General features: G+C 36.8%; 1 protein-coding gene across 2 annotated transcripts in view; it reads left to right on the plus strand.

Annotated features, from left to right (window-relative positions):
• PCGF5 (polycomb group ring finger 5) overlaps positions 1-24,174 on the plus strand; it is a 58,743-nt gene that overhangs the window by 24,341 nt on the left and 10,228 nt on the right. The window contains exons 3-10 of one of the 2 annotated variants that reach the window (XM_017726039.1): positions 122-431; positions 10,208-10,304; positions 14,831-14,886; positions 15,006-15,065; positions 18,224-18,372; positions 19,492-19,590; positions 20,637-20,726; positions 22,616-22,675. In XM_017726039.1, the coding sequence (XP_017581528.1) occupies positions 320-431; positions 10,208-10,304; positions 14,831-14,886; positions 15,006-15,065; positions 18,224-18,372; positions 19,492-19,590; positions 20,637-20,726; positions 22,616-22,675 (723 nt within the window). In that variant the 5' untranslated portion in view covers positions 122-319. The remainder of the gene's footprint in view (positions 1-121; positions 432-10,207; positions 10,305-14,830; positions 14,887-15,005; positions 15,066-18,223; positions 18,373-19,491; positions 19,591-20,636; positions 20,727-22,615; positions 22,676-24,174) is intronic. The other variant, XM_008643793.2, reaches the window with a different exon arrangement.

Raw genomic sequence — 24,174 nt, forward strand, 5'->3', positions numbered from 1 at the left:
GCTGCTGTTATGTAAATTACAGCTCCGTGCTGCTGCCAAGTTCATGGCGACACTGGTCCTCCCGGGCATCGCCGCTGTCCGGCCAGGTTCACACAGCTTTCTTTTTCCACGTGTGTTACAGGTAGGAAAATGACTCGCCCGGCACAGGAGCAGGAGTTATGAGCCATGTCTCAGTGAGACCTGCGGAATTAAGATCAAATGCCTGGAGAAGTCCAGTTGCACAGAGTAGCGCCACAGCTCTTGTGAACTGTGGATATCGACCCCTCTCAGACTTGCTTCTCTGTCCCCAAGCACTCTGCCAGCATTTCCTGCCCCACGAATGGCTACTCAGAGGAAGCATTTGGTGAAAGATTTCAATCCTCATATCACCTGCTATATCTGTAAAGGCTATCTCATCAAGCCAACTACAGTAACAGAGTGCCTCCATACCTGTAAGTAGTACTTTTCAAAATAGTTCCTCCTTCATAAGTTATATTTTCTTGAATTGTTAATGTGTTTAATATGACCACTGTGCTTGTTTTTGTTTACTGAACTTTTAAATTATATACTCTGAATTAATCCAGTCTCTTCTGGAGTTTCCTAAACACTGGTCTGCAGTCTGGGTCATCTTGAACTGTGTGCAGTTCTGTGCTCCACAGTACAAGAGAGGTACAGAGCTCCTGGAGCAGGTCCAGCAGAGAGTACTAAGTTGATTAAGGATCTGGAGGACCTCTCTTACAAGGAAAGGCTGAGGGAGCTGGGCCTGTTCAGGCTCAGGAAGAGGTAGCTGAGAGGGGACCTCATTCAGGTGTGTAAATATCTAAAGGGTGGGTGTCAAGAGAATGGAGCCAGACTCTGCTCAGTGGTGCCAGCCAATAGAACAAGAGGTAATGGGCAGAAACTGATGCAGAGGAAGTTCCACCTGAACATGAGGAAGAACTTCTTTTCTGTATGGGTGACCATGCACTGGAACAGATTGCCCAGAGAGGGTGTGGAGTCTGCCTCACTGGAGATATTCAAGAACAGTCCGGATGTAATTCTGTGCCATGTGCTCTGGGATGGCCCTGCTTGAGCAGAGAGGTTGGACCAGAAGACCAACTGTGGTCTCTTCCAACCTGACCCATTCTGTGAGGGTATGCCAGCTCTGCTGAACACCTTGCAGAGTACAGAGACCCTTTTGTTTCCCCTAAGCCTAGTGGTGATTGTGCTGGCTCTAACACCAACCTTGTATCACTGTGGCCTGTCTGATCACAGGTGAGATCATTGGGTCAGGTGTGCTTATTTGATAATACAGCCATGCTTCTGAAACTTAAGCTAACGTATCTGTTGGCAGTGTGTATGATGGGTACACTAGTTTGGTGAGTACTGGCACACATCTCGCTAATGAGTTCCATGGCACAACGCAGAGAAATACATGAAAGGTGGCAAAATATTTACTTAGGGAGTAGATCTCTTTCAGTGAAACCATCTCACGAAAAGTTGTTTAAGTTGTCTTCTGGTCCTACTACATCTGAAACATTGGCATGTATGAATTATATTAAATGTATGAATGGTCCTGTCAAACTCTGTCATCTTACTTTCAGAGGCTTATTTACATGCTTGACTTTTTTTACATTTATTCCTGAATAGGCAGTAGTTTCACTGGACCTTCTTGAGAATTTGGCATCTTTTCAAATAGTATTTGAAGTCCTCTAAAAGAAGAGTAAGGGGAACTGTATGTCTTCTGGTAGATTTCCCATTTTAAACCTTCAATAAATATCAATTAGAAGTCTTGTCTTGGCATTTCCAGTCATTTCTGTGCAGTGCTGTTCTTGCAGTTGTTATCTTCACTGTCAATTTTTACAATTTGATGTTCCATCCCTACTGTATGAAGTACAGAGAGAATTAAAATAGTGGAAGCCACTGTGCAGCAGGAAAACTATGACACAGTGGCCATCACAGAAACATGGTGGGATAACTCACACAACTGGAGGGCTGCAGTGGATGGCTGTAAAACTCTTCAGAAGGGATAGGCAAGGAAGGAGAACTGGTGGGGTAGCACCAGGTGTGTGTCTAGAATTTAGTGAAGGTGATGATAGAGTTGAGTGTTTATGGGTAAGAATTGGGGGGAATGGCCAACAAGGCAGGTACCATGGTGGGAGTCCGTTACAGATCACATAACCAGAATGAAGAGGCAGATGAAGCATTCGATAAGCAGCTGAGGGAAGTCTCACAATCACTAGCACTTGTTTTGGAGGGAGACTTCAATTTACCAGATCCCTGCTGGAAATAGCAGAGAGAAGACAGTCTAGGAGGTTCCTGGAGTGGGTGGAAGATAACTTCGTGACGTAGTTGTTGAGTGAGGCCGTGCTGGACCTGCTGTTTGTGAACAGAGAAGGACTGGTGGGTGATGTGACAGTTGGAGGATGTCTTTGGGCACAGCAGTAACAAAAATATAGTTTTCAATTCTTGGATAAGTAAGGAGGGCATTTAGCAGAACCACTTCCCTGGAATTCTGGAGGGCGGATTTTGGAGCTAGGTTGACGGAGTCCCTTGGGAGGCAGTCCTGAAGGGCAGAAGAGTCCAGGAAGACTGTATGTGCTTTAAGAAGGAAATCCTAAAGGCACAGGAGCAGATTGTCCCCATGGACAGAAAGATGAGCTAGCAGGGAAGGTGCCCAGCCTGTCTGTCCAGACAGCCTTGTCTGGAACTTAGTAAGAAAAGTAGAGTTTATGAATTTGAAAGTAGGGGCAGTCAACCCAGAAGGACTGCAAGGATATTGTGAAGTTATGAAGAGAGAAAACTAGAAGGGCCAAAGCCCAACCAGAACTTAATCTGGCTACTGCCATAATAGACATTTTAAAATGTTTCTATAATTACATTATCAAGAAAAGGAGTGCTAAGGAGGATCTTCATCCTTTATTGGATACAGAGGGAAAATAGTGACAAAGGATCAGGAAAGACTGAGGTACTTAACAGAGGTAAATTTATTAGAGAGAGGTTTAAGAAACTGGAAAAATTCCAGTATAAGCTGATTTTTTATGGTTGAAGTTTAATGAACATTAGTAACTTTTAAAAGATTGGGGTGAGGGGAAAATAGTTACATCAGAAATCAGTTCAGATTTAAGAAAAAAATGCTTTTATTATGGTATCTTTTTGTTTGTGTAATTTATTTATTTACTTTCGCTCCTGTTACAAAAGAATAATGGCAGAAGGAGCATTCTCTTCTCAGCAGCATCTGCTTCTTTTGTTCTTTTGTAGTTTGTGAGCTCTTCACTGAGCCAGCTCTGTTACTGCCTAGTTCCCAGGTTAGAGCAGGTGAATTTTACTGAGCTGCCATGTACTTACACAGGTCTCCTCGCAGAAGAACTACCACATGTTTGAGTTGTTATGTAGAAATGCAGGAAAGAAGGTGGTGTTTCTTTAAAGCAAAGTCTAGTTATAGTTGCCAAAATACAAAGCTTACAATAATGGAAAGGAAAATAAAAACTTGAAAAAAGTTTTGAAAATGCAAATCTTATGTCTCAGAAGAAAAGGTGATGGCAGAATTCAGGAAGGTACTCTGATAAATTATCTTATACTTGTAGAAAATATTTAATCTTTTTAAGTTGTAATTTTTTTTTCAAGTGCAGGTATGGTACCATACAGGCATGATTCTTCAGTATTGTCCAAATACCACAGAATACAATGATTTTAACTGTCCTTTGGTATTTGTCTTGTACTTGCTAATTGCCTTAATTGAAAACAGTGTTGTACAAATGATCTAAATCTGCAGATATTAGTGGTTGAAGAAGCAGCATAAATTCATTAGATACTGGGAGTACAATGCATTACTCTGGACAAGATGAAAAGCATGTATTGACATAGATGTTCTCCAGTGATCATAGGGGAACTAATGTGATCAGTGGTAACCAAAGCAGGGAATTAGCAGCTAATTCACCTATTCTGTACTGCTGAAAATATTAAGTAAAGTCTTGCTCTGAGAAATTAGTGCCTTTTCAATAAGAGATGTTTCTGATGGGGCTTTTGAAAATGTTGGACAGATAACTCCACTATTCATGGGGAAACCTAAGTGCAACTCGGGTAGCAGAAGTGCAAATTTTCCTATCTCTGTTGGGAAGGAAATGGTTATGTTACTGCAAAATTACTTAGTCTGCAAATTCAGTACTTCATTTCTTTTTTGCTACTTCCAACAGAATGGTTTTGTCTTATGGACTGAGACCTTTTATTCCAGTCTGTTACACAGTTGTCAAGGAAGTTTAAGAACTACTGATGGAAGCAGGCTGGATGTGAGCTAAAGGGCATGTCCCATCGTCTGTCTCCTGAGTCACTCCGTTGTTTAGTAGAGTGTGCACTTACAAAACTTGAAAAATAAACTTTCCTCAAGAACATTCTTTAGTATCTTAGAAAATAACAGGCTGTTTACACAATCGTAGAAATGTTGGTTGAAAGGGACATCTGGAGGTTGTCTAGGCCAACTTCATGCAGGAGGCAGGTTAATTGCCAATGCTCTACCAGGTCAAGCCATGTTTCTGTGTAGTTGACACTTGAATTTCCAAGCGTGGAGTCTCCACAGCCTCTCTCAATAACCATTTCCAGTGCTACAGTCTTTATCTAGTTTTTCTGAATGTCCTGCCAAATGTCAACATGTGACCATTGCTCCTCATGGTACAATCTGCCACTCCCAAGAAGACGGGCTCCGTCACTCCAGTAGCTGCTGTTCAAATGGTACAAGCTCTTATTACATCACCTGCCAGCCTAAAGCATGATCTACTTTTGGCCAAGTGCTATTGCCACGTCCTGATTACAGTTTTGTCCCTCACATAGTTGGAAATTGACTCCAAGGGACATGAGGTAATCTGCCCTCTTCCCCATGAGCTAGAGGAGGCTGTTCAGCTGTACTTCCCTGGGTCATCCTTCCCCTCTTTATTAAAGGTGGGCGTAACACACTACCCTTTTCCAGTCATCAGGTACCTCTCATAATCACCATGATTATGGTGATAAGCTTTCATCTTAGTGAATCCTACCTGGCCTGTAGATTTAAATACATCCAGTCTTTCTCAGTAAGCTCTAACCTGCTACTCCTTGGCCGTTGATCATCCCTCTCCTTCCCAAATCATGCTGGTATGCAGGGACATCTGGGATTAAGCTCTACCTGTGAAGACCAAGGCAAAAAGATACTGAGGATTTCAAACCTTTCTGTATAAGCTATTCCTGAGTTGTTTCCCTCATTCATTAACAGCCACATTTTGTCTAAGCTTCCTTCAGCTACTAGCATACTTACATAATTCCCTCAAGTCTCTCATTAGTTTTAGCTATGGCTGGGCCTTGACTTTCCTTCTTTTGTCTCTAAGTGCCAGAGTAGTGATTTTATATCCTTTTGTTTCCCATCCTTGTTTCCACTTCTAATATGATCTACTTTTGTGGATTAATTAGGAGCCATGTGCACTAAGGAATTCTTGTTCACTAAGCAGTTCTTCTGACAAAATTCCCTGTACAGTGGACTGTATAGCTCAGCCAGCTCTCCTAAGTTTCTTTCTAATGATAGTCTCCTTGGGAAATCTGATGAGCAGTTGCTTAAACAAGCTAAAGTCCCACCTCCTGAAGTTCAGAATCCTAACTGTGCTGTTTAAGACTGTATCCTTCCTCAAGATGCTCAACTCACCACAAGACGAATCTTGCCCTCTGTGGCTGTTTTTGTCATCAGCTTTTCCATGTTTATGAACAGGAGATCAAAAGGTGCATTACTCCTAGTTTGTCTCTCTAATACTTGTATTAAGAAATTGCCAACCAAGGCAGTGTAGGAGCTTTCAGAAATGTCCTTCCCTGCAGGAAATTTACCAGAGATATAATTTTCAATATCAAATAATCTTTCAACCAGAGTGGTTTTCAAATTTTGCTAAAAACCTATGCTGTCAACAGAAGACAGCAAAAAAACTTTAGTGCAGCAAAATTTCTCACCCTCAGACAAGCAAGCTGAGCTGCTTTCAGACTCCTTCTCCTGCAGAAGCATTAGTCAATGGCATGTAGCAGGGCCTAAATGTTATTTTGAAATAGTTTTCAACACAAAAAGTCTTTCTTGGTCATCACATACTGAAATTCTCTCTCCTTTTTAACAGAAGAGAATCCAGTTTGACTGTGTCTGGTAATTGTAATTAAGAGTGGAGTAGTCCCACTTGTATAGTTCTGAAAAGGATGGTTAAGTGAATTGAAGTTTTCTGTCCTGTTTTTAAGCAAACACTTCCCCTAAAAGTAAGTGCTTTTAAAGTAGGCTTAAGGTAGATAATTAAATACTTCAGTAAACATACAAAATTACTCGTTACACCTCTGTGCCATCACTGAGATGGGTTTGATGTTCCACTAGCTGTGCATATCCTGTGCCCTTCCTTTGCTCACTGCATCAGAGTGATTAACTTGGAGAGAGGAGATCCTTGGAAGAATTCAAAGGATGAGGTCTGACAAAGAATTTGTACCACAATTAACTAATTAAACTTTATCTTGTAGAATACTTTATTTTAAAAATGCAATATGAAGTTTTATTTAGGTACCTCATTAATCAACATTTAAACAGTAACCTGGAGGGATACATAGGTATGTAGATATGCATAAGGCAGGTATTTTTTTTGTTTGTTTGTTTGTGACATACAGCACAGTCTTGACACTTCTATCTGTATTTTTCATCTGATTATAAAGATCTGAAAGAATGTGTGAACCAGATATCTCTGTATTGGAAAACAGCATTGTTATGGTTGCCAGCCAATTAGCATATGTCACAAAAGTACTTTTATCAGCTGTGGTAAGTCATCTTCTGTGAGTTTAACTTTTATTGTGTCTCATCTGAAATGTCATCATGCAACTACGAAATTCAGGTTCTCATTTCAGTGGCATGTGTAGCATATAGCTCAAAATTCTGCAAACTGTACATTTTGGTTAAGCAGTTTTCTTTTGCCTGTTTGCTGCCTTACCATGACCTACAGTAAAGCAAATGAAACTGTGTTATTTTGTTAATCTGTACTGAAAGCATTAAAGGGTTTTGGGTTGGAGTTTGGTTTTTTCCCTAATGAATTAACTATATTTGTAATTTATTTGTGTTTAAAGATTCCCTTTTTGGCTTTTTCACCCAATACTTAGATTTTATCCCATTTTCTGAAACTGCAAAGAGATAGGCTGTGAGAAATGTTCAGTGTTTTACATTGAGAGTAACAGAGGATGATTATACCTATCATACAGGAAAATACTGGTTGATGATCCCACTAGGAGTATCATGTATCGGTTCGTTATTCTTGCATGCTAGAATTTATGTGTATTTTTTACCTTTACATTGCTGGTGGTGAATCACATTTAGTTTTGGTGGGCAAATCCTCATAGCACCATAGGTCTACATGAGAAAAAGCAAAAGTTATTTTATATTACTACAGTATTGATTTACAATTTCAAGGGATTTTTATGGCATGGAGCTGGCTGTACAAACACATGATCCAGATCTGTGTGTTTGTTGGCATAGGGAAACATCCATATAGGACTGGACTGCTTGGTTCCTTTATGATGCTTCCTCTGTATATGTTCTACTCAGAGACCTTTCTTACACTGGAAATGAAACTCTTCATTAATCATTAGGTCCTTTCTTGGACTGTGCATACCTTCCAAGGGTGTCATCTCCTCTCAAAAAAAAAGGGTATAAAGAGAGCACAAAAATATATTCAGAGTGAGGAATTCAGTTCCTATCCATATATTGGTTTATATTATAAATATTTTTTCAAGTTGCATTATTGCGGACATTAGCATGCTTTATGTTTAGCAGTGTTTGGGATGTTCTATGGAGTCAATTATCTGACTTAAATAAGTGTGTTAGTTATTGATCCCGTGGCATGGGATTCACTTCTGAATAGTAAATTTCAGATTTCTTCTAGATGTAAATGAAAGCTATAGCTCAGATAGGCCATATTTGTCTTTAGTTTGGAAAACAAAACAGTAAAACTAGGAAGCCCAAATTTAAAATATCTTTACAAGACAAATCAATGAGTCCTTTTCAAAGCAGTAAGACCAATGTCATCTCTTCAAGACTTCAAGAACTTCTCTGACATGAGTGGAGCAGAGATCCTGAGAGCAAGTGAAGGGAATTAAATTCTCTTAAGAATTTCAGAAAGTTTTCCTAAAATGCAAGGAAATTCTTTCAGAAGGAGGCTAATTCTAATTGCTTATGGAAAAAAAAAACTAAGTCGCTCTGGAATTGATACGAAGCTCCTTCTCCTTTTGAATAATTTTTGTGCTAATTCTCCAAGTCCGATTGCAAAAAAAAATCATGGAATGGTTTGGGCTGGAACAGACCCTTAGTTCTGACCCCCCTACCATGGGCAGGGACACCCTCCACTAGTTCAGGTTGCTCAGAGCCTCATCCAGCCTGGCCATTTTCCAAATAAGAGAAGGTTAGGGGTTGAGCTTATCAATTCCAAAATAGTGACCAATTCCAGTTACATTTTTATGACTTTTTCCATTTTGTTTATTCTTCATCATTTTAAGTTGGTGTCAGGATAGAAAGACTCCATAGAGATGCTGCTGTTTATGCCAGACAGAAGGCTTACCAAAAAAATTTTAAAAATAAAGACTAGCTCCTTCCTTTATTATGGGAGTTAGCAGATGAAACTCCATTGAAAAAGAGTTATCTTTAAGCTCAGTTTTTATGAAGTCAAGTTAGAAGAGGTCTAGAGTAAACCAAACCCTTTTGTTACTTACCTCAGTGACTTTCAGCTGAATTTCCAAATGACCATAATTTGCATCTGTGTTAGACTTCACAATTTCATTATCATACTTGCTCCTCAGCCCTTTTCCCCCATACTCTTTAAATTGAACTTTCCAACTAATGACATTTCTGAGATAGCAGATGACTCTTACCCTGGTGGTTCTCATCAGTATCATCATCACCCACCACTAACCCGTACACTTTCCCCTGACAGAAGCAGTGTATTCAGCACAATATGGATACCAGGATTATGAGCTATCAGGTGCTGCTGCTGAAAATTCAGCTCAACTGACAGAAGTGTTATTTCACAATTCCTTGAGAAACTTGGGCTGTGAAGTTAATGTCTTTAAGTTAGTGTTTTAAAGCAGTTGGAAGAAACACCAACGTGGAGGTTTAATGTGTGTGTTATCAGCATCAGCTGATTTGATGTAACTCTTCTGAGCATTCTAAGGCAAATACAAATACAGACTTTGTTTGTTGAATTTCAAGATTCCTAAAGTTGTCTTATAATTAGGATTTACCAACTTGTTTAGAGATGTTCGTACTTCTTTAGGTAATTGATGAAAGAAATTACAGTGTTTCAGCAGAAAGCATATTGCAATCACAGCAGTCCATTTATTTTTTCAGTCCATTTACTGATGAATTTGCAGTTCTTATTTCAGTGTAGGTGAATTAATAATAAGCAGAGGGTAGAGTGTATCTCTGTCCAGAGCATTGTGGTGCAGTAATAATAGCAGGCATATTTGTTCTCATCATCTTGGCTTCCATTTTCTTATTAATGACATTAAAATCTAGAGTCTGTAATTAATCATTTGGAAGCAACAGTAGTGTAGCACCTTGTTTAGTTTACTTTCAGTTCATTGGTTTTTAAATTCACATTGGTTTTGGTTTGGGTTTGTTGATACTTGCCATGGTCATGATCCTGGTTTTTCATTGAAAGATTCAAATATTAAGTGTTGATTCAAATATTAAATTTTGTCATTGCTTTGGAAAGCACTGTGTCAAAAGGGAAACGCTTTGAACCTGCGTACAATTTCTGTGAACTTTTCTCTTACAATGAGTACTTGAACCAGTATTTTCAGCTGCAAGCAACACCACTGGAACGGAAGTGATGTATGTAAGTCCTTTTCAGATCAGCTGAGGTGATGGTGGGCTCTGCTGGGCTGAAGCTCCCCAGCACACGCTCTCTGAGAGAACCTGTTCTTTAAGGTGGTACAGGCTATGGGCTTCACATGTTACGATTCTGGGAGAGTTCTAAGTAGCAAAAATATCTCATCATTTAAAGCAGTGCTTGTCCAACCTGTGCTGCTGACCTTGGTGTCTCAGCGTAGCAGAACTAACTAAGGTTTCGAGGAACAAGATAAGATTCATTGTAATTATTTACTTTAAGATAATACTCATTCACTTCTGATGCATGAAGTAGCTACCACGTATCATTAGGTCGTACTTGAGCAATATTATTTAGATCTTTTCAAGTTGTTTTTTCCTTTTTTTTCCCCCTTCTCTTAGTTTGTAAGACTTGTATCGTTCAGCACTTTGAAGACAGCAATGACTGTCCCAGGTGTGGCAACCAAGTGCATGAGACCAATCCACTAGAAATGTTAAGGTAAGATGCTATTTCACAATATTTGCTGAAATGAAAGAACAACAGAAAAAGAAAAAAATCTTAACATCTTTATCCTATAAGGGAATTAATTGTTTTGTTTATTTTTATAATGCATGTATTAACTGTTCTAAGCCATGTAGGTTATCATCTTCTCAGCTCCCACTGAAGTCTAAACTGAGTTTTTTCAGATGTAATAAAAGGAGGAAACATAAGGGAAAGACAAAGAGTGATTATATTGTACAAGTCTAAAAAAAAAGCATTTTAATGTTTCTATTAAGCAAATAAATGAACCAGATACCTTTTATTCTTTACATGAAATTAAATGCTAGTGTTTCTTTTTTCAAATTATTTAGGGCATTCCAAACCACATGGCAAATTTTTTCTTCTTAGAACAATATAGAAAAAGAATCATGCAAAAACCAATGTTTTTCAGGGCATAGGTCTGCCAGTCTGATTGAAATCTGCTGTGAAATTAATGTAAAGACATTAATGAAAATTTTTTTTACATTATAAATACCCTTTCTTGAGATTTTTCTTTATATCACAGTAACACATCTTTTCAAAAACAATTATTTTTCCTGAAATTCTGGATTCACTTTTAGTGATGTTATGTTGAAAGAAAAGATGATAGACATCTCGTAAGATAGAGAAATCAAGAAATGTCATCATAAGTGGAAGAACTTCATGTTTTCCTAGAGTGATGAAGGCACTCCTTGCCCTCACTCCCAGCTCTACCTCCACCCCATCCCCCAGTATTATTATTTTGTAATACTGTTGTGAACTTACGAGGACTTAAATTAATGTAAAAATATAAATTTACATCTGGAATTTACTAGGCTTGGTATTATTTCCTGGTGCCATTGTTTTTGTTACAATTTTTCATACATTGCTTTGATTTTTGACTGATCCGTGTGTGCACAACCATTCCCATACTTCAGTTATATACAAAGAGGGAAACTGAGAGAGATTGAATTCAGCAACTGGAAAGGGTGTGATTGGCCTAAGTCTTTATCATCTGAATGTTTTTTGGAAGGAGAGGGCTGAGCAGGCTTATGTAGGTGTTTACCGTAAGTATTTTTCTGGTTTCCTGTCAGTTTTTGAGGTGCTGTGTGAGTCATAACAGAACATGCTATAGGCTACTAATAAGCTGAAAACAAAAGCATTTAGAAATATTTCTTTTATTCTGGTGGGACCACTTCACATGAGATGAAAGATGCATTTTCTGAAACATGTAGTAGATGTTTAGTAAACAAATAATGTCCTTTGAGCAGGAAATTATAGATGGGTGAGGAAAGTTGAGAGCACAAGCCCCAAATGTGGGAAGAGGTATTTTCTATGCAATTATTTCCTGAAATTCCTTTTTGAGTCATTTGGTCTCTTTGCCAAGAAACTGCATATAGTTAGTAGTTTCCTGGTTGTATTTTATGGACCAACTTTAAACATTTGCTAAACTAATAATCAGAAGAGCACATGAGCAGTGCAATGGAATTATCTTTCCTGGCTGTTGCCTGCATAACTTTATACAAGTCTTACACTCTGACCATAGAGATCAGCCTTTAATACAAGTCTTGCACTCTGACCATAGAGATCATTGCTAAAGAATGCAGTCATTTTCTGAGAAATCGTGCTGAACACCACATAGTAGTAACTAAGATCTCTCAGATAAGCTTTATAAAGTACTTCTAAACCCAGTTCTGAGTAACTTCATAACTATGTGAGCTTTTTACATGTATCTCGTAGTTGGCTGCACTTAGGGTCTGTTGTAACTACCAGACTAAGTCTGAAATTCAGTAAGCCTCAAATTCAACATTGAGCTCTAAAATGAAAATGTAGGAAGAGTGTTAAGTTTTAAGAATTCCCTTTACTGATTTAGCAGAATTCTGCGGCATCAGTACTCAATAGGGTCTGTGTTGACAATGTCACGAAGGCAGACTTCTTTTTCTCTTGCTAGCGTACTCCTGTGCATGCAAGTTTTCCTGAGCAATAGTCTTAGTTTGGTTCCCATTTGCTGATGATTATCAGAGAGTATTGATCTTATAACTCATTCAGTATTATAGAAGAGGTGAAAAAAGAAACTATACTAAGCTGACAGAAATGCTTGGTTCTTCTTTCTCTACATTGTGGTTTGGAGATTTGGAAGATGGTTGGAAGATGTCGGAGTGGAAAGAGGTGTCTCTAAAATATCAATCTTGTTTCAGCATTAACAGGAAGTATCATATTAAATGACTGAGACCACCTTTTTCAAGTAGTTTCATTTTGGAATGGGTTTGATGTGAGTCAAATACAAATCTTTATGTCAGACTGCTCACATATGTGGATTATGGGAACACTGTAAGATGCATCTGAAATGGAGAATCTTGTAAAAATTTCATTTTTCCCTAACATTTTATTTTCCCTGGACTTAAAGATCAGATAGGGCTTTTTTTTTCTGCCCTTTGTCAGAGTATTGATCAGTATTTATCCTCTGTAAAGAAAAAAAAGGGGTTTTTGTTTAGTTTTTGAAAGAAAATAAAGTCATTGACTAGAGTGGGAAGCCAGTTCTTGCTTCTAGCACTGTAACTTTGCAAAGTATACTGGATTTTTTTGCTATTTTAGCATTACCAGTGACTTCTGTTCTGGGCCACTGAAGGTAAATTAGAAAGGGCTAAGTGGGAATTTTCAAAAATAATTGAAGGAAAACCAGCATGTATTATACCATCCTGAGGAAAAGAGGGATTTTTAATTAAGGCAGTGATGTTCTTTTTTGAAGTCCTTATTTAGTTTCTTTTAATGAGTAAATTATGAAGGTTGGAGCTTTCTGACAGTGTGAAATGAATTCCATTTCTAAGACATGTTCCCAAGTTCCCAGTGCTCTGTGTGGGAACCTCACAGAAAGCAGTACCCTGTAGTTACCTTAGATACTGACAGAGGAGACTACGAGATGCACCATCTGGTACGTTGATGACCTAACAGATGACCTATGTTGTCATCTATTAGAAATCAAGCACTCAGACATCTTACAATTTTAATTTCCTTCTTACCTCTGAGAAAGTGCTCGTTATGTTGCTTTGTTTTATGGGAGGTGTGTTTCACTTGCTGGATTTTGTTGTTGTCATCCCCTTAAGAAGAAGCAATTAAGAATGGATTGTGGTTGTAGCTTAAACATGAATATTCTTAGGGTATGATTGTATCTACTGATGGATTCCACAGGGAACTAGTCTCAGAACTTGATGGTTAGGTGATGGGTCTAATTTTGTACTTTTTGTACAAGTGCAAATTCTGTAAAGAGACCCTTGAATACTCCTGTATTTATTCTAAGATAATTTTTATCAATTTATATGGATTTTAGGCATTCCTCAACAATAAAAACATTCAGTCTTACTCCTACTTTGCCCCTGTTGGTAAACAAATGACAGAACAGCTATGTTTTTTAAACAGGCTTATTGTGTATTATTAATACCATGTACACGGGTGTATTTGCAAATATATATGTAAAAAAATAGATTGTTATTGAGGTGAAAAAATCAGGCAATTAAAAATATGCCAGATTCTGACTGAATGTCAAGGTACTTAATTTCTCTGTATTATTTATTATTTTATTTTGTCATGAGTTTTTGTTTAGGCTGTGGGCAGTGGGAGTTTCTGCTGACAAGAGATGACATAAAGGGCAAAGGAGAGGAAGGAAAAGGAAACAGAATGAAAGACAGAGGAAACTGAAGGACAAGAGACCAGGAGAGGAAGTAGAACTAGAAAGCAGATGATAAACTAAATGGATAGAAGAGTTGGTTAAATTCAGAGAAAAGGAAAGAAAAATATTTTAGCTTCAGCAACAAAAGGGTCACTTCACTGTGCCCACTGGAAGGGACTGTAGTAACTAGTTTTGGCACTAATAGCAGGGTATCAGAAGACATACCTGCGCTGTGTACTGTCTTCTGGTGTACCAACTCATGGCAGATTCAAATAGTTCAAATTAATTACACTGGGTACTGAGAACTGTCAAGTCAGAGCAGCATGGATGCTCTGTGGTCTTCTTTATCCTGCCAAGACTGGTTTGTCTGTGGTGTGGTAAGTAGGGAATGGTCTGTTCAGTTTGTCGTAACAGGCTTATTACCAAAGCACTTCAACACTTAATATGATAATGGAGTTTGTAATTTTCATGGTTACTAGTCATGAACTGGACCTTAAAATTGGATACTACTCTTCCAGTCTGTTTGTTTTAGTAACACTACTGTTTGCATGCAATACAAATTCAAAAAATAAAAATTTTTGAGTATAATGTTTTTTCTCTTTTGTTTCATTCTTCTCTTTATATATTAAAAAATAAATGCCTTAGTTATTTCTATGATAAATCCATTTAGGAGGTGGTTGAGATAAGCTTTAATGTATGTTGTCTCTCAAGCTAAAATCAGTTGACTTTGACAGGATTTATTATTTACCAGAAAAATGAAACTCATTTCATTATTCAAATGTGTTTTTCATTTAAACACTAAAAATACTGTAAATGCTGGTTTCTATTTAATGTGAAATGTATTTTTTCCTTCTGAAAGGCTGGATAACACCTTAGAGGAAATTATATTTAAGTTGGTGCCTGGACTTCGAGAACGTAAGTTTCTCATTTGGTTTTGGGAGCTGTTTGGGTTGGCGGAGGGAATATGGCTGTTTCTGATTATATACCTGATATTGATTTAAAAATTCACATTACTGTTCTTTGATGTTAACTAGAGGAACTGCAGAGAGAGATCGAATTTTGGAAGAAAAACAAACCTCAAGAAAATGGACAAGGTGATGATTTTTTCCCTCTTCTATATGTTAAGTAACACTGCTTATTAAGACTGGTTTCTTCACTCACACAAGTACATTTTGTTTTTACTGGATTCAAAGCTACTACAGAAAACCTGTAGTGACTGTGCAAATGTGGTATGAGCCTCTGTATACTGCTGCTTATCTATTAACCAGTTGGCTAACAAACACTAGCTGTTTTACCATCATTTTTATTTGCATTACCCTAGGCTCTCACTTGCAATGCTCCCACAATTGTCCAGCTGAATTTTTAATTTTCTTAATACAGCAAGATACAGATTTTTTTTTCACACAGTTTTTACAGATTACTTTCTGTTACCAAATTTGACCATCTGTTAAGTAGGAGGTTGTCAAGAATTAGTTATGACAAGTAGTAAAACAGTTTTCCACACATGCTAAATAATTGTTTTATATAGATTCCACAATGCTTTTTTGTTTGTTTGTTTCTTTTTGGTTGGTTGGTTGTTGGTTTGTTTTGTTTCATTTTTTGTAGTTGACCCATGAACTTTGAAACGCAGTATTGAGGTGCTAAGTGAGGACTACATCCAGCTGGTTTTATGCCCCTTTAGTTTGACATCAGGTTTTTAATACTGTAGCCTGTTTGATTTGATTTTAAAGAACTTTTGAAAGACTCTGCTAAGTTAAAAAAATAGCTATTTTCAGTAAAGGGTAACTGTCAAGTAAACATCTTGTAATATTCTTCTGCACTCATTTCTTTATAATGTCTTCTTTTCAACTTTGTAACATTTCATTTTCTTTCTCACAAGTTTTGTTGATTTGCATTTGGCATCCATTGTAAGGGACAATGTTATTTTCTCCATTATATAAATAAATTAAAAACTGCAGAACAGTTAAGATTAAATTATGTTATTTGACTACAGTATACTATGTAGTGCATACCTGTTCAGTTTTAAAAATACTTAGAATATTTTTTTGTGAGATATAGACATTTCTTGACTGTTTAGAAAATGGTATTCTGCTATATACATAGAAAGAATTAACAGATAATTTGTGAATTTGTAGAATGTACTTTTCACCAACTTACTTTTCTGGTTCTTACCTTCCTCTCCTGATTTAATGGTAAACCTTATGGAGATGAGTTAATAAGGATAGTGAGATCTTGGATTATTTTTTAATGAGAGGAAAGCTCTAACTCACCAAATACACTTCTTAGTAGCTACAGATGTATCCAACTCCATTAGTGACTGTATCCTGGGGCTATGGAACTTTGTCTCTATAAACCATTCAAAAGTCATGACAACTCATTGAGTCAAAATATGAGCACTTAAGCTATTTTCTGCCATAAACAAGCATTTAGAATCTTGCCTGGGAAGAAATTATTTGCTGAGAGTAATTTCAGTTAGAAGAGACTGTTTCAGTGGTCAGTACCATGCCCTGCAATCACATTGCCCCTGTAGTTCAAGAGTCTGTCAGTTATGTCCTGTGCCACAGGTCACAGCACAGTTCCCAACCCAAGCATCTAAGATCTGTAAAAAAATCCCAGGACTTAAAATTTTTACATACCAGAAGGAAAAAATCCCCAAACAATAAAGCATATCTCAGGCATTGGTGACTCCAGGAGGAGAGTGGTTGCCAGAAAGAGTTGACAGATGAAACATACCATGGTGCAGAGAAAAAATACTCATTGGTACTCTCCAGCCTGAACTGAACAAATGCTTGTGACAGGTAGACTGCACCTGCTGAATTAATAGAGTTTGCTTCCTGGACTTTCAGAAAAAAAAAAAAGGCAAAAAAATCTAGTTTGATACTGTAAATTCTGTTCATAGGAAGATGATAGGAACAAAATGTATGTATGATACAAATTCAACTAAATGCATCAGTAGGGACTTGGGGACAAGTCTTTTATAATTACTGAAAACTTAAAAACTGTAAGAGAGAAAAGTAATGAATATACCTTAAAACTCATCTAGAATATGTAAACTGACAAAGGGAACTAATTACTGTGTCAAGAAACTTAGTCATGGCTTGGTATTTATTAAAGTTTACATTCTATTTTCTCATCTGAACTCTTCTAAATTCCTTTAGAAGTCTTGTAAGTGTAGGAAAGCAGCAGAACTTGATCTGAAAGTTTTTTTAAAAATGTGAAAGCAGCTTATTCCAGTTAATTGTGATAGTGTTTTATTCCAACAGAGAGCAGCCTTTGTTTTAAATCAAAATGAGTAAGTGGGGGATACAGAAAAAAACCACATGTATACAATAAGATTATTGTATACTGTATTCTAAATCTGTGAAACTTATTCCATTTTATGGTTGTTATTTACATACATTGCAGCCTTATCTAGATGTACTTGCTAGTCTTAGCATTTGAGTGCTCAACTTTGCTAAGCCTTGCTAAACTGTACGAGATGCTTCCTTTTCCAAAGGGTTTTAAACAAGGAACCAATAGAACATGTTAACAGCATGAGTGAAAGGGGATAACATATTATATGCGATTATGTAATTTATATAAGCTCTGCTAAAAAATTCACAGAGCTTTCCTCTTTTCTTTGTATTTTTTGGTTTTAAGGGGGAATAAGTAAATATATGGCTATATAGCTGTAAAATCCTTCTGGGGAGAAACACCTGGAGTTCTTACAGTGGCATTACTTAGATCAGGTCAAAAGTGGATGAAATCTAAGCTTTAATTTACCTCATGATTACATTACAGGAACTTGTCTTCCCTGGATTATTGTGACAGACAGTTAATAGGAATTGATTCACTGTGTTACTTTGATATACAAATGTTGGGATTGGTTATTCCATTGTTTATTTTAAAACATTATGTTTGTCAGTGAACTGCCACATCTTACACTAGGTTTATGTGTCTGAGAGATCCTGATGCATGCACAGTTGCAGGGTTTTAATTATTGGACATATCAGATGTAGACAGCCATACCCAATATAGTCCACTGACTAATTTTCTGTTCCATAGAAATCTGTTGCTTGCATATTGCATTAAAATTTCAGTAGTAAAAATTTGTTTTCAAAGATTTTTAAATTGGTCAGTTTAAGAATGCACTGAGTTAGAATTGTGTAAATTTAATGTGAAGAAAAAGTATGGCTCATAAAATGCCTTTTTTCTCAAATATGTGATTTTTAATTACTTTATACTTAAATAATATGATCTTTGTATTTTACAGATGGAAGTCCAAAAGCTGATAAACCCAAAGTAGATGAGGAGTGTGATGAAAATGAAGAAGATAAAGACTATCACAGGAGTGACCCACAGATTGCAATCTGCCTCGACTGTTTACGCAACAATGGGCAGTCAGGAGATAATGTCGTCAAAGTGAGTAGCAAACAAACAGTGCTGTAGTTATTGATGACAGAATAGCATCTTACAGGAACCAAATGATTTTATAACCATTAAAAATAAACTTTAATGTGGTGACCTGTTCCCACTCCACACTTATTTTGTCCTTCTGTTAGAGGCATTTCAGTGTATCTTTGATATTTTGTAAAAAATACAGTTCTGTACAGAAATCCATCTGTGACAGTGGAATTTTTTTTGTGTCTGGGTTACAGTTTTGTGGTCTACAGCCTTGATGGTATATAAGTGCATTACACAACAGATTACAGCATACCATAGAGGTACTTATGAAGGTAGCTGTAGGTGAGCTGCCTCACACCTTCAGGATCACTGTCTTAATGTGCCAGAATGAACCTGCTTATCAAATGTGTTGTGCACTGAATGACTGGGATCCAGATTTTCTGAGCTGTAGACCTGACTCTGGTATGTTGTCTATGGCCTTGGGGAGGTCACTTCAGTCTGCAAAACGTGTAGAGTAATACCTGCCAATTGCTGTTTTAAGAATTAGGGATATTTGGGTTCTGTTCCTGAAGGGGATTACCTAACAGACTGAGTCTAGAAAAAAGTCTTTAGAAAATCTTTAGAAATCACCTTAGATTTTAATAACATTTTATTAAATTGCAAATAGCAGAATAATAAGAAAAATATATTTAAGAACTTTTCTAATGAAACTACTTATATTTTCTGTGTATTATGTTACATGTGTAACTTTGGAGGTTCTTAACTCTTCTAAGGAATGCAACATTTGTTTGACCCCCAGCATAACTACCACAAACACATTGATTATTTAAGTTCTTCTGGGGGTTTTGGTGGTTTTGGTGGTAGTTGGGTTTTGGTTTTTTTCTTTCCTCCCTTTTGTATCTTTTAGAAATGTCTTTAGAACCAGAGACGGGTCAAATGAACTTGCTTGTCATCTTTTAAATTTTGAAAACAAGTGAACAAAAAGGAACCTATGGTGTCATTATGAATTAGAAGAGAGTGCAGTAAAACTGGTTACTGATTGAAAAAGTATCAGTTACAGCTGTTCTTGCCCTAAAGATTGCTCACATTTTCCAGAATTTCTAACATGTCTTTTCTGATTTGTTGCTGTTGCTGTAGGGTTTAATGAAGAAATTTATCCGCTGTTCTACTCGAGTGACCGTGGGAACTATCAAAAAGTTTCTCAGCTTAAAATTAAAACTTCCAAGTTCCTATGAGGTACATTTGAAAGAAAGATGCTTGTATTTTATTTCCCTGCAACATAATACATTTCTGTGAAATTCAACCATGTTTAAACCCACTTCCCCTTTTTCCAGGGATACAGGAATTTAGACTGAAGCCAGACTATTTCTTTAGCCTGTTCTCTTACAGGAGCCAAAGGCTCCATGAAGGGCAGGTTGCCTTTAGCACAAGCAGCAGGGTAGGCCAGATTCAGTCAGGGGTAGGGCTGAGTTAGGTTTGGTGCACAGGTTTATAGCTATACACAGGAGTTTGTTACAGTGTCATGACATGCTGACCAGCCTTTTTGGTGTTATTTGGTTTTTAATCTATCTGGTACCTTAATGCCTTGTGTTACAAAGAATCTGCTTACTTCAAAATTTTGACTTTTTTTTTCTGTCTAAAAACCAGAAAACATAGCTCTAGTAATGAAAATATTGACAAACATTTGCAGTGGCAGGCACTAGTAAGATGCTATAATACAGTTTAAACTGGAAATTTTTCACAGTAAGATCATTTTTTTTCCTGTCTTTTGCTTTCAGTTAATGAATCTGTGTACTTTGAAGTGCATTTTTCTTATAATTTATAATTATTTTTAAACTAATTTTTAAAAAATTTCTTTATAATCTATTTTTTTAAATGAAAATTACAGTACTTCTGGTTTGTATCTTTGGGTTTGAAAGAGCACTGGCATAGCAAGATGGCCTTCAAAATACAGCACAAGGCTTTCTCTTCAAACAGATACTGTGTAGTGTAGCTAAATATAGGGAATGTTGTCTGCTGATTTCATACCTTGGTAGCAGACTTTCTTCTCTCCACACTTCAAATAAAAACACAAAAGTGAAAAAATACCAGTTGAATACCAGTGCAAAAAATAGCATATTGTCAGCATATTGTATTCATCCAGGTTTGATATACATGTCTGATGGAATTGTTGTATAGTGATAGGAGTGGAGAGATTAACTCTGGAGAGTCACTTAGCAGTTCATTTAGACATTAAAATTCTGCATCCCTTTGTCTTACTGTTTGTTCTGTTATATTTTAAGCTGGATGTACTATGCAACGGAGAAATCATGGGGAAGGATCATACTATGGAATTCATCTATATGACAAGATGGAGACTAAGAGGCGAAAACGTAAATGCTGTTACATTATTGATAAATGATGTTTTGGTATATTCATTATAGAGACTATACATGCTTTCACATCTTAGGCCAGAATATATTCCATGACCCTTCCAAAAAAACCCTATTTAAAAATGCATTTTGCATGTTTTCTGAATTTCTTATGTAAAACCCTATGGGTGAAACCCTGCAGCACATATATTGTGTAGATTCTGAAACTTCAAAATAACAGATATAAAATGTGTACGTGCAAGTTCTCCTCAGAGTTTTAAGTCAAGTAATTGAAAACCCAAGCCCTTGTTCTTTTTCAGCAAATTTGCTTTTGGTGGCCTTTTGAGTTACAGTAGTTGGGGAATCTGCATCCAGCAGTTCTTCAGTAAGAACCTGTTTTATTCAGTCAATAAACTGAAAGTGACACTGAAAAATTACTGGTGAAATCTAATTGTTTTATTACTGTTTCTCTTAATACCATCTATTCTTTTTAGATACATTGTGTAACAATAACATTCAGATAACAGCCAGATGGGTTTTCCTTGCTGCATCCATATATTTTAGAATTGCAGTATTTAACTTTTTAAAAGCCTTTTTTTTTCAGGACTGATACTCAGTATGATTTAGTATTGCCTTGTATATTTAATTTTTTTTTTGTTAGAAGTCATATCCTCTCTTCTTCTCTTTCTTTTATACATTTGTTTGTGTGTGCCTGTTGATTGTTCTTCACTTTTTATTGCTTTGTAGCATATGCAAGTTTGTCTATCGTTACTATTGGAGCCTAAATTGGAGTGCAGCTAAGGTTAAGCATTTAACATACCTTAATGTGCTGATCTGAAGAAAATTCCAAATTTCCTCTATTCTTTTTTGTTATAAGCTTCCTGGTGCTCAGAATAAAAAGCACTGGGACACAGACAGAGAAGACAGAGGATTAAACACACTAGAGTTAACAATTCACAAGTTTCCTAAAGTTTTACCTTAATCTGAAGCTGGAGGGAGAAGGATAGATTTTGATAGGAACTAGGGAGGTCAGTGTATATAGGCAAGTATTCATTGAATTTGAAAGTAATATTGCTCTGAAATTTGGTGATTGCTGAAACCCCAATACTGTGCAAGTAAGGGAGCTTTAACTAGAATTTTTTCCAATACTGCCTTGAAACCACTGGATGTTTGTTTGGTTTGCCATCTTGTATTTTTGTTAGCATTGGCTGCACTAGTAGGAAGTGTTGAGGCAACAATTTCAGTGATAATGGATTTTTTTCATGGCATTTCATCCTGCAGCCTTTGCCTACAAATAGACTTTTGGCAGCTGCATGAAATTGGAAGCAACAGTAACTATGATCTTGACAAAAAGATAGTACTGGTGAAAATTTTTCAAAAATCTCAGAACTATAGTTTTTAACATTTAGTGAATGCAAGAGCTGACAGCTCCTGGTTAAGTTTGTAAGTTGTGTTTATATACATACAGCATAGCCAGGTATGTGTTCATCTTCTCTTTTACGTAGTTCTAAATCACTCCCCTGAAGTCAGAGATGAGTAAAACCTCTAAAAATTTCATTGTGCTGGTAATAAATCCAGTAATATCTAGGCTTGTATGATTTTGTTCACCTCAATGAAATTGCCATACTAATTAATTAACAGTCTCTTCTTCCAAATGAAGATCAAGTGAATCCATTAGCTTCATCTTTGGTACTATTGGCCATGAGCTTTTACTGGCATAGCTGTGGACCTTATATGAGGTAGACAAGTAAAGGGAAAAATGTTATTCATTAAACAAATCTTTCCTGTTTTCAAACAAATTGATTGTAACCTTTACATTTAAAAATTTTTTTAAAAAATCAATAAATGGTAAATGTGTATGTCCAGCTGTGGATGCCTCTTATCTGATCAGAAAATCATCTCCTTCGCAGTTTCGGTGTCAGAACTGCTCATCTTCGCAAGTCTGCTCACAGGATGGCACTTTTTATCAGGTAAGAGGCACTCACGACTGTACATATTACAGTCATTAAGGTCCTGTCAGCACCTCCATTGTAATTCAACTTGTGGAATTTTTATAATTCCTCACTACAAAGTGCTAAAACTCTGTGAGCAAGGCCTGAGCATTTTCATTCCTGCAGCACAAACTTTATTTGAAGGGCTTAGGGTTTCTCTTATTTTACATTAGGCTGGTTTTTGTTTGTAGTTTTTTTGAGTGATATCATTCTATAGGTTGATATCCATATCAGCCTCAAAGGATTATCTTCCTCTTCCTATCTCATTCCTCTAACTAAGCAGCATTGGCAAGGGATCAAAACTGAAGAGTGTGAATTAAAAGCGGCTACACTGGTTTCATCTCTTTATGGGAATTCATATGTTCTTTTTAATGGAGTAAACAAATGTTAGATTTTTCTAAACTGTTCCTTTCACATTTTTAAAATTAGTAATGGAATAATCTCTAGAAGCAAAGCCTCCAGAACCTGCAAACTAAAGCTGATTTCTAAGTTTCACTGACCCATCTGGTTCCCAATACTATTTGAAACAGTATTTCAGTTTCCTCATTGGGAATTTTGATTTGAACTGATTTCTGAAAGTTACTTTGCAAGTTTGAAATCCTGTTTTTGTCTAGAGTAAAAAATTAGAGCTAGTGATAGAGGGTCTCTCCCCACTAGTGATGGAAGTGAACTACTGCACTCATGCCTCCTTCAATAATTAGAATTGCCTCAGCATAGTACATTTTATTCGTACAGTTTTGTGATTTTTTTTGCTAAACCACTGAGACTCACTGGTTTACTTGGCAGTTTCAGTGTGGTGATTGCTCTGTCTCTGCCTGTGTGCACTTCCAATTAGATCTGCACTCTTCTAGAGACAATTTACATACTCAAAGTGAAAACCATGTGAAATAGCATTTAAATAATATGGTAGTTGTATCCTGTGCAAAGAAAAAATTAATCAGAGACCAAGTAATTTATGATACTGCAGATGCATGTTTGTTAATTGCACATGCAGACTACACACAGTGCTCTCTGTCTTCTCTCCTAAGCACTCCTGATACTGTGAACACCTCTGGGTTTACCTTGTGATTTCTCTGCACTCCAGTTTGTAAATCCCCTGCAAGTGTGATCACATTTCATTCCGGTGATATTTCACCACCGTGTCATGGAAAGTTTATTAACCCCCTAGGTCTCTGGAGCTATATCTTTGTTTCTTCATCTCTGTTGCATTTGAAGGATGCAGCAAAATATTTCTGGTTTTAATGATAGCTGCTGTAATAATTCTTTTTATTTCCAAATTTGCAATTAAAAAAAAACCTTAAATTGCCTTTGTTTCTCTGTCTGGGGGCAGAGAGATATTTAAGGCCATACAGCTGCTGAGTCAATGAGATTTGCCAGGGTTTTATGCTATAGAAAATATCCTATAGGCTAATGAAGTTAAGAGGAAAACTTGAGACTAAATGAAATGCTGACAGACTGAAAAATAAGAGATTGTGTAA

Source organism: Corvus brachyrhynchos, unplaced genomic scaffold (genome assembly GCF_000691975.1).
Source record: "Corvus brachyrhynchos isolate BGI_N302 unplaced genomic scaffold, ASM69197v1 scaffold61, whole genome shotgun sequence".
NCBI classification, from domain to species: Eukaryota; Metazoa; Chordata; class Aves; order Passeriformes; family Corvidae; genus Corvus; species Corvus brachyrhynchos.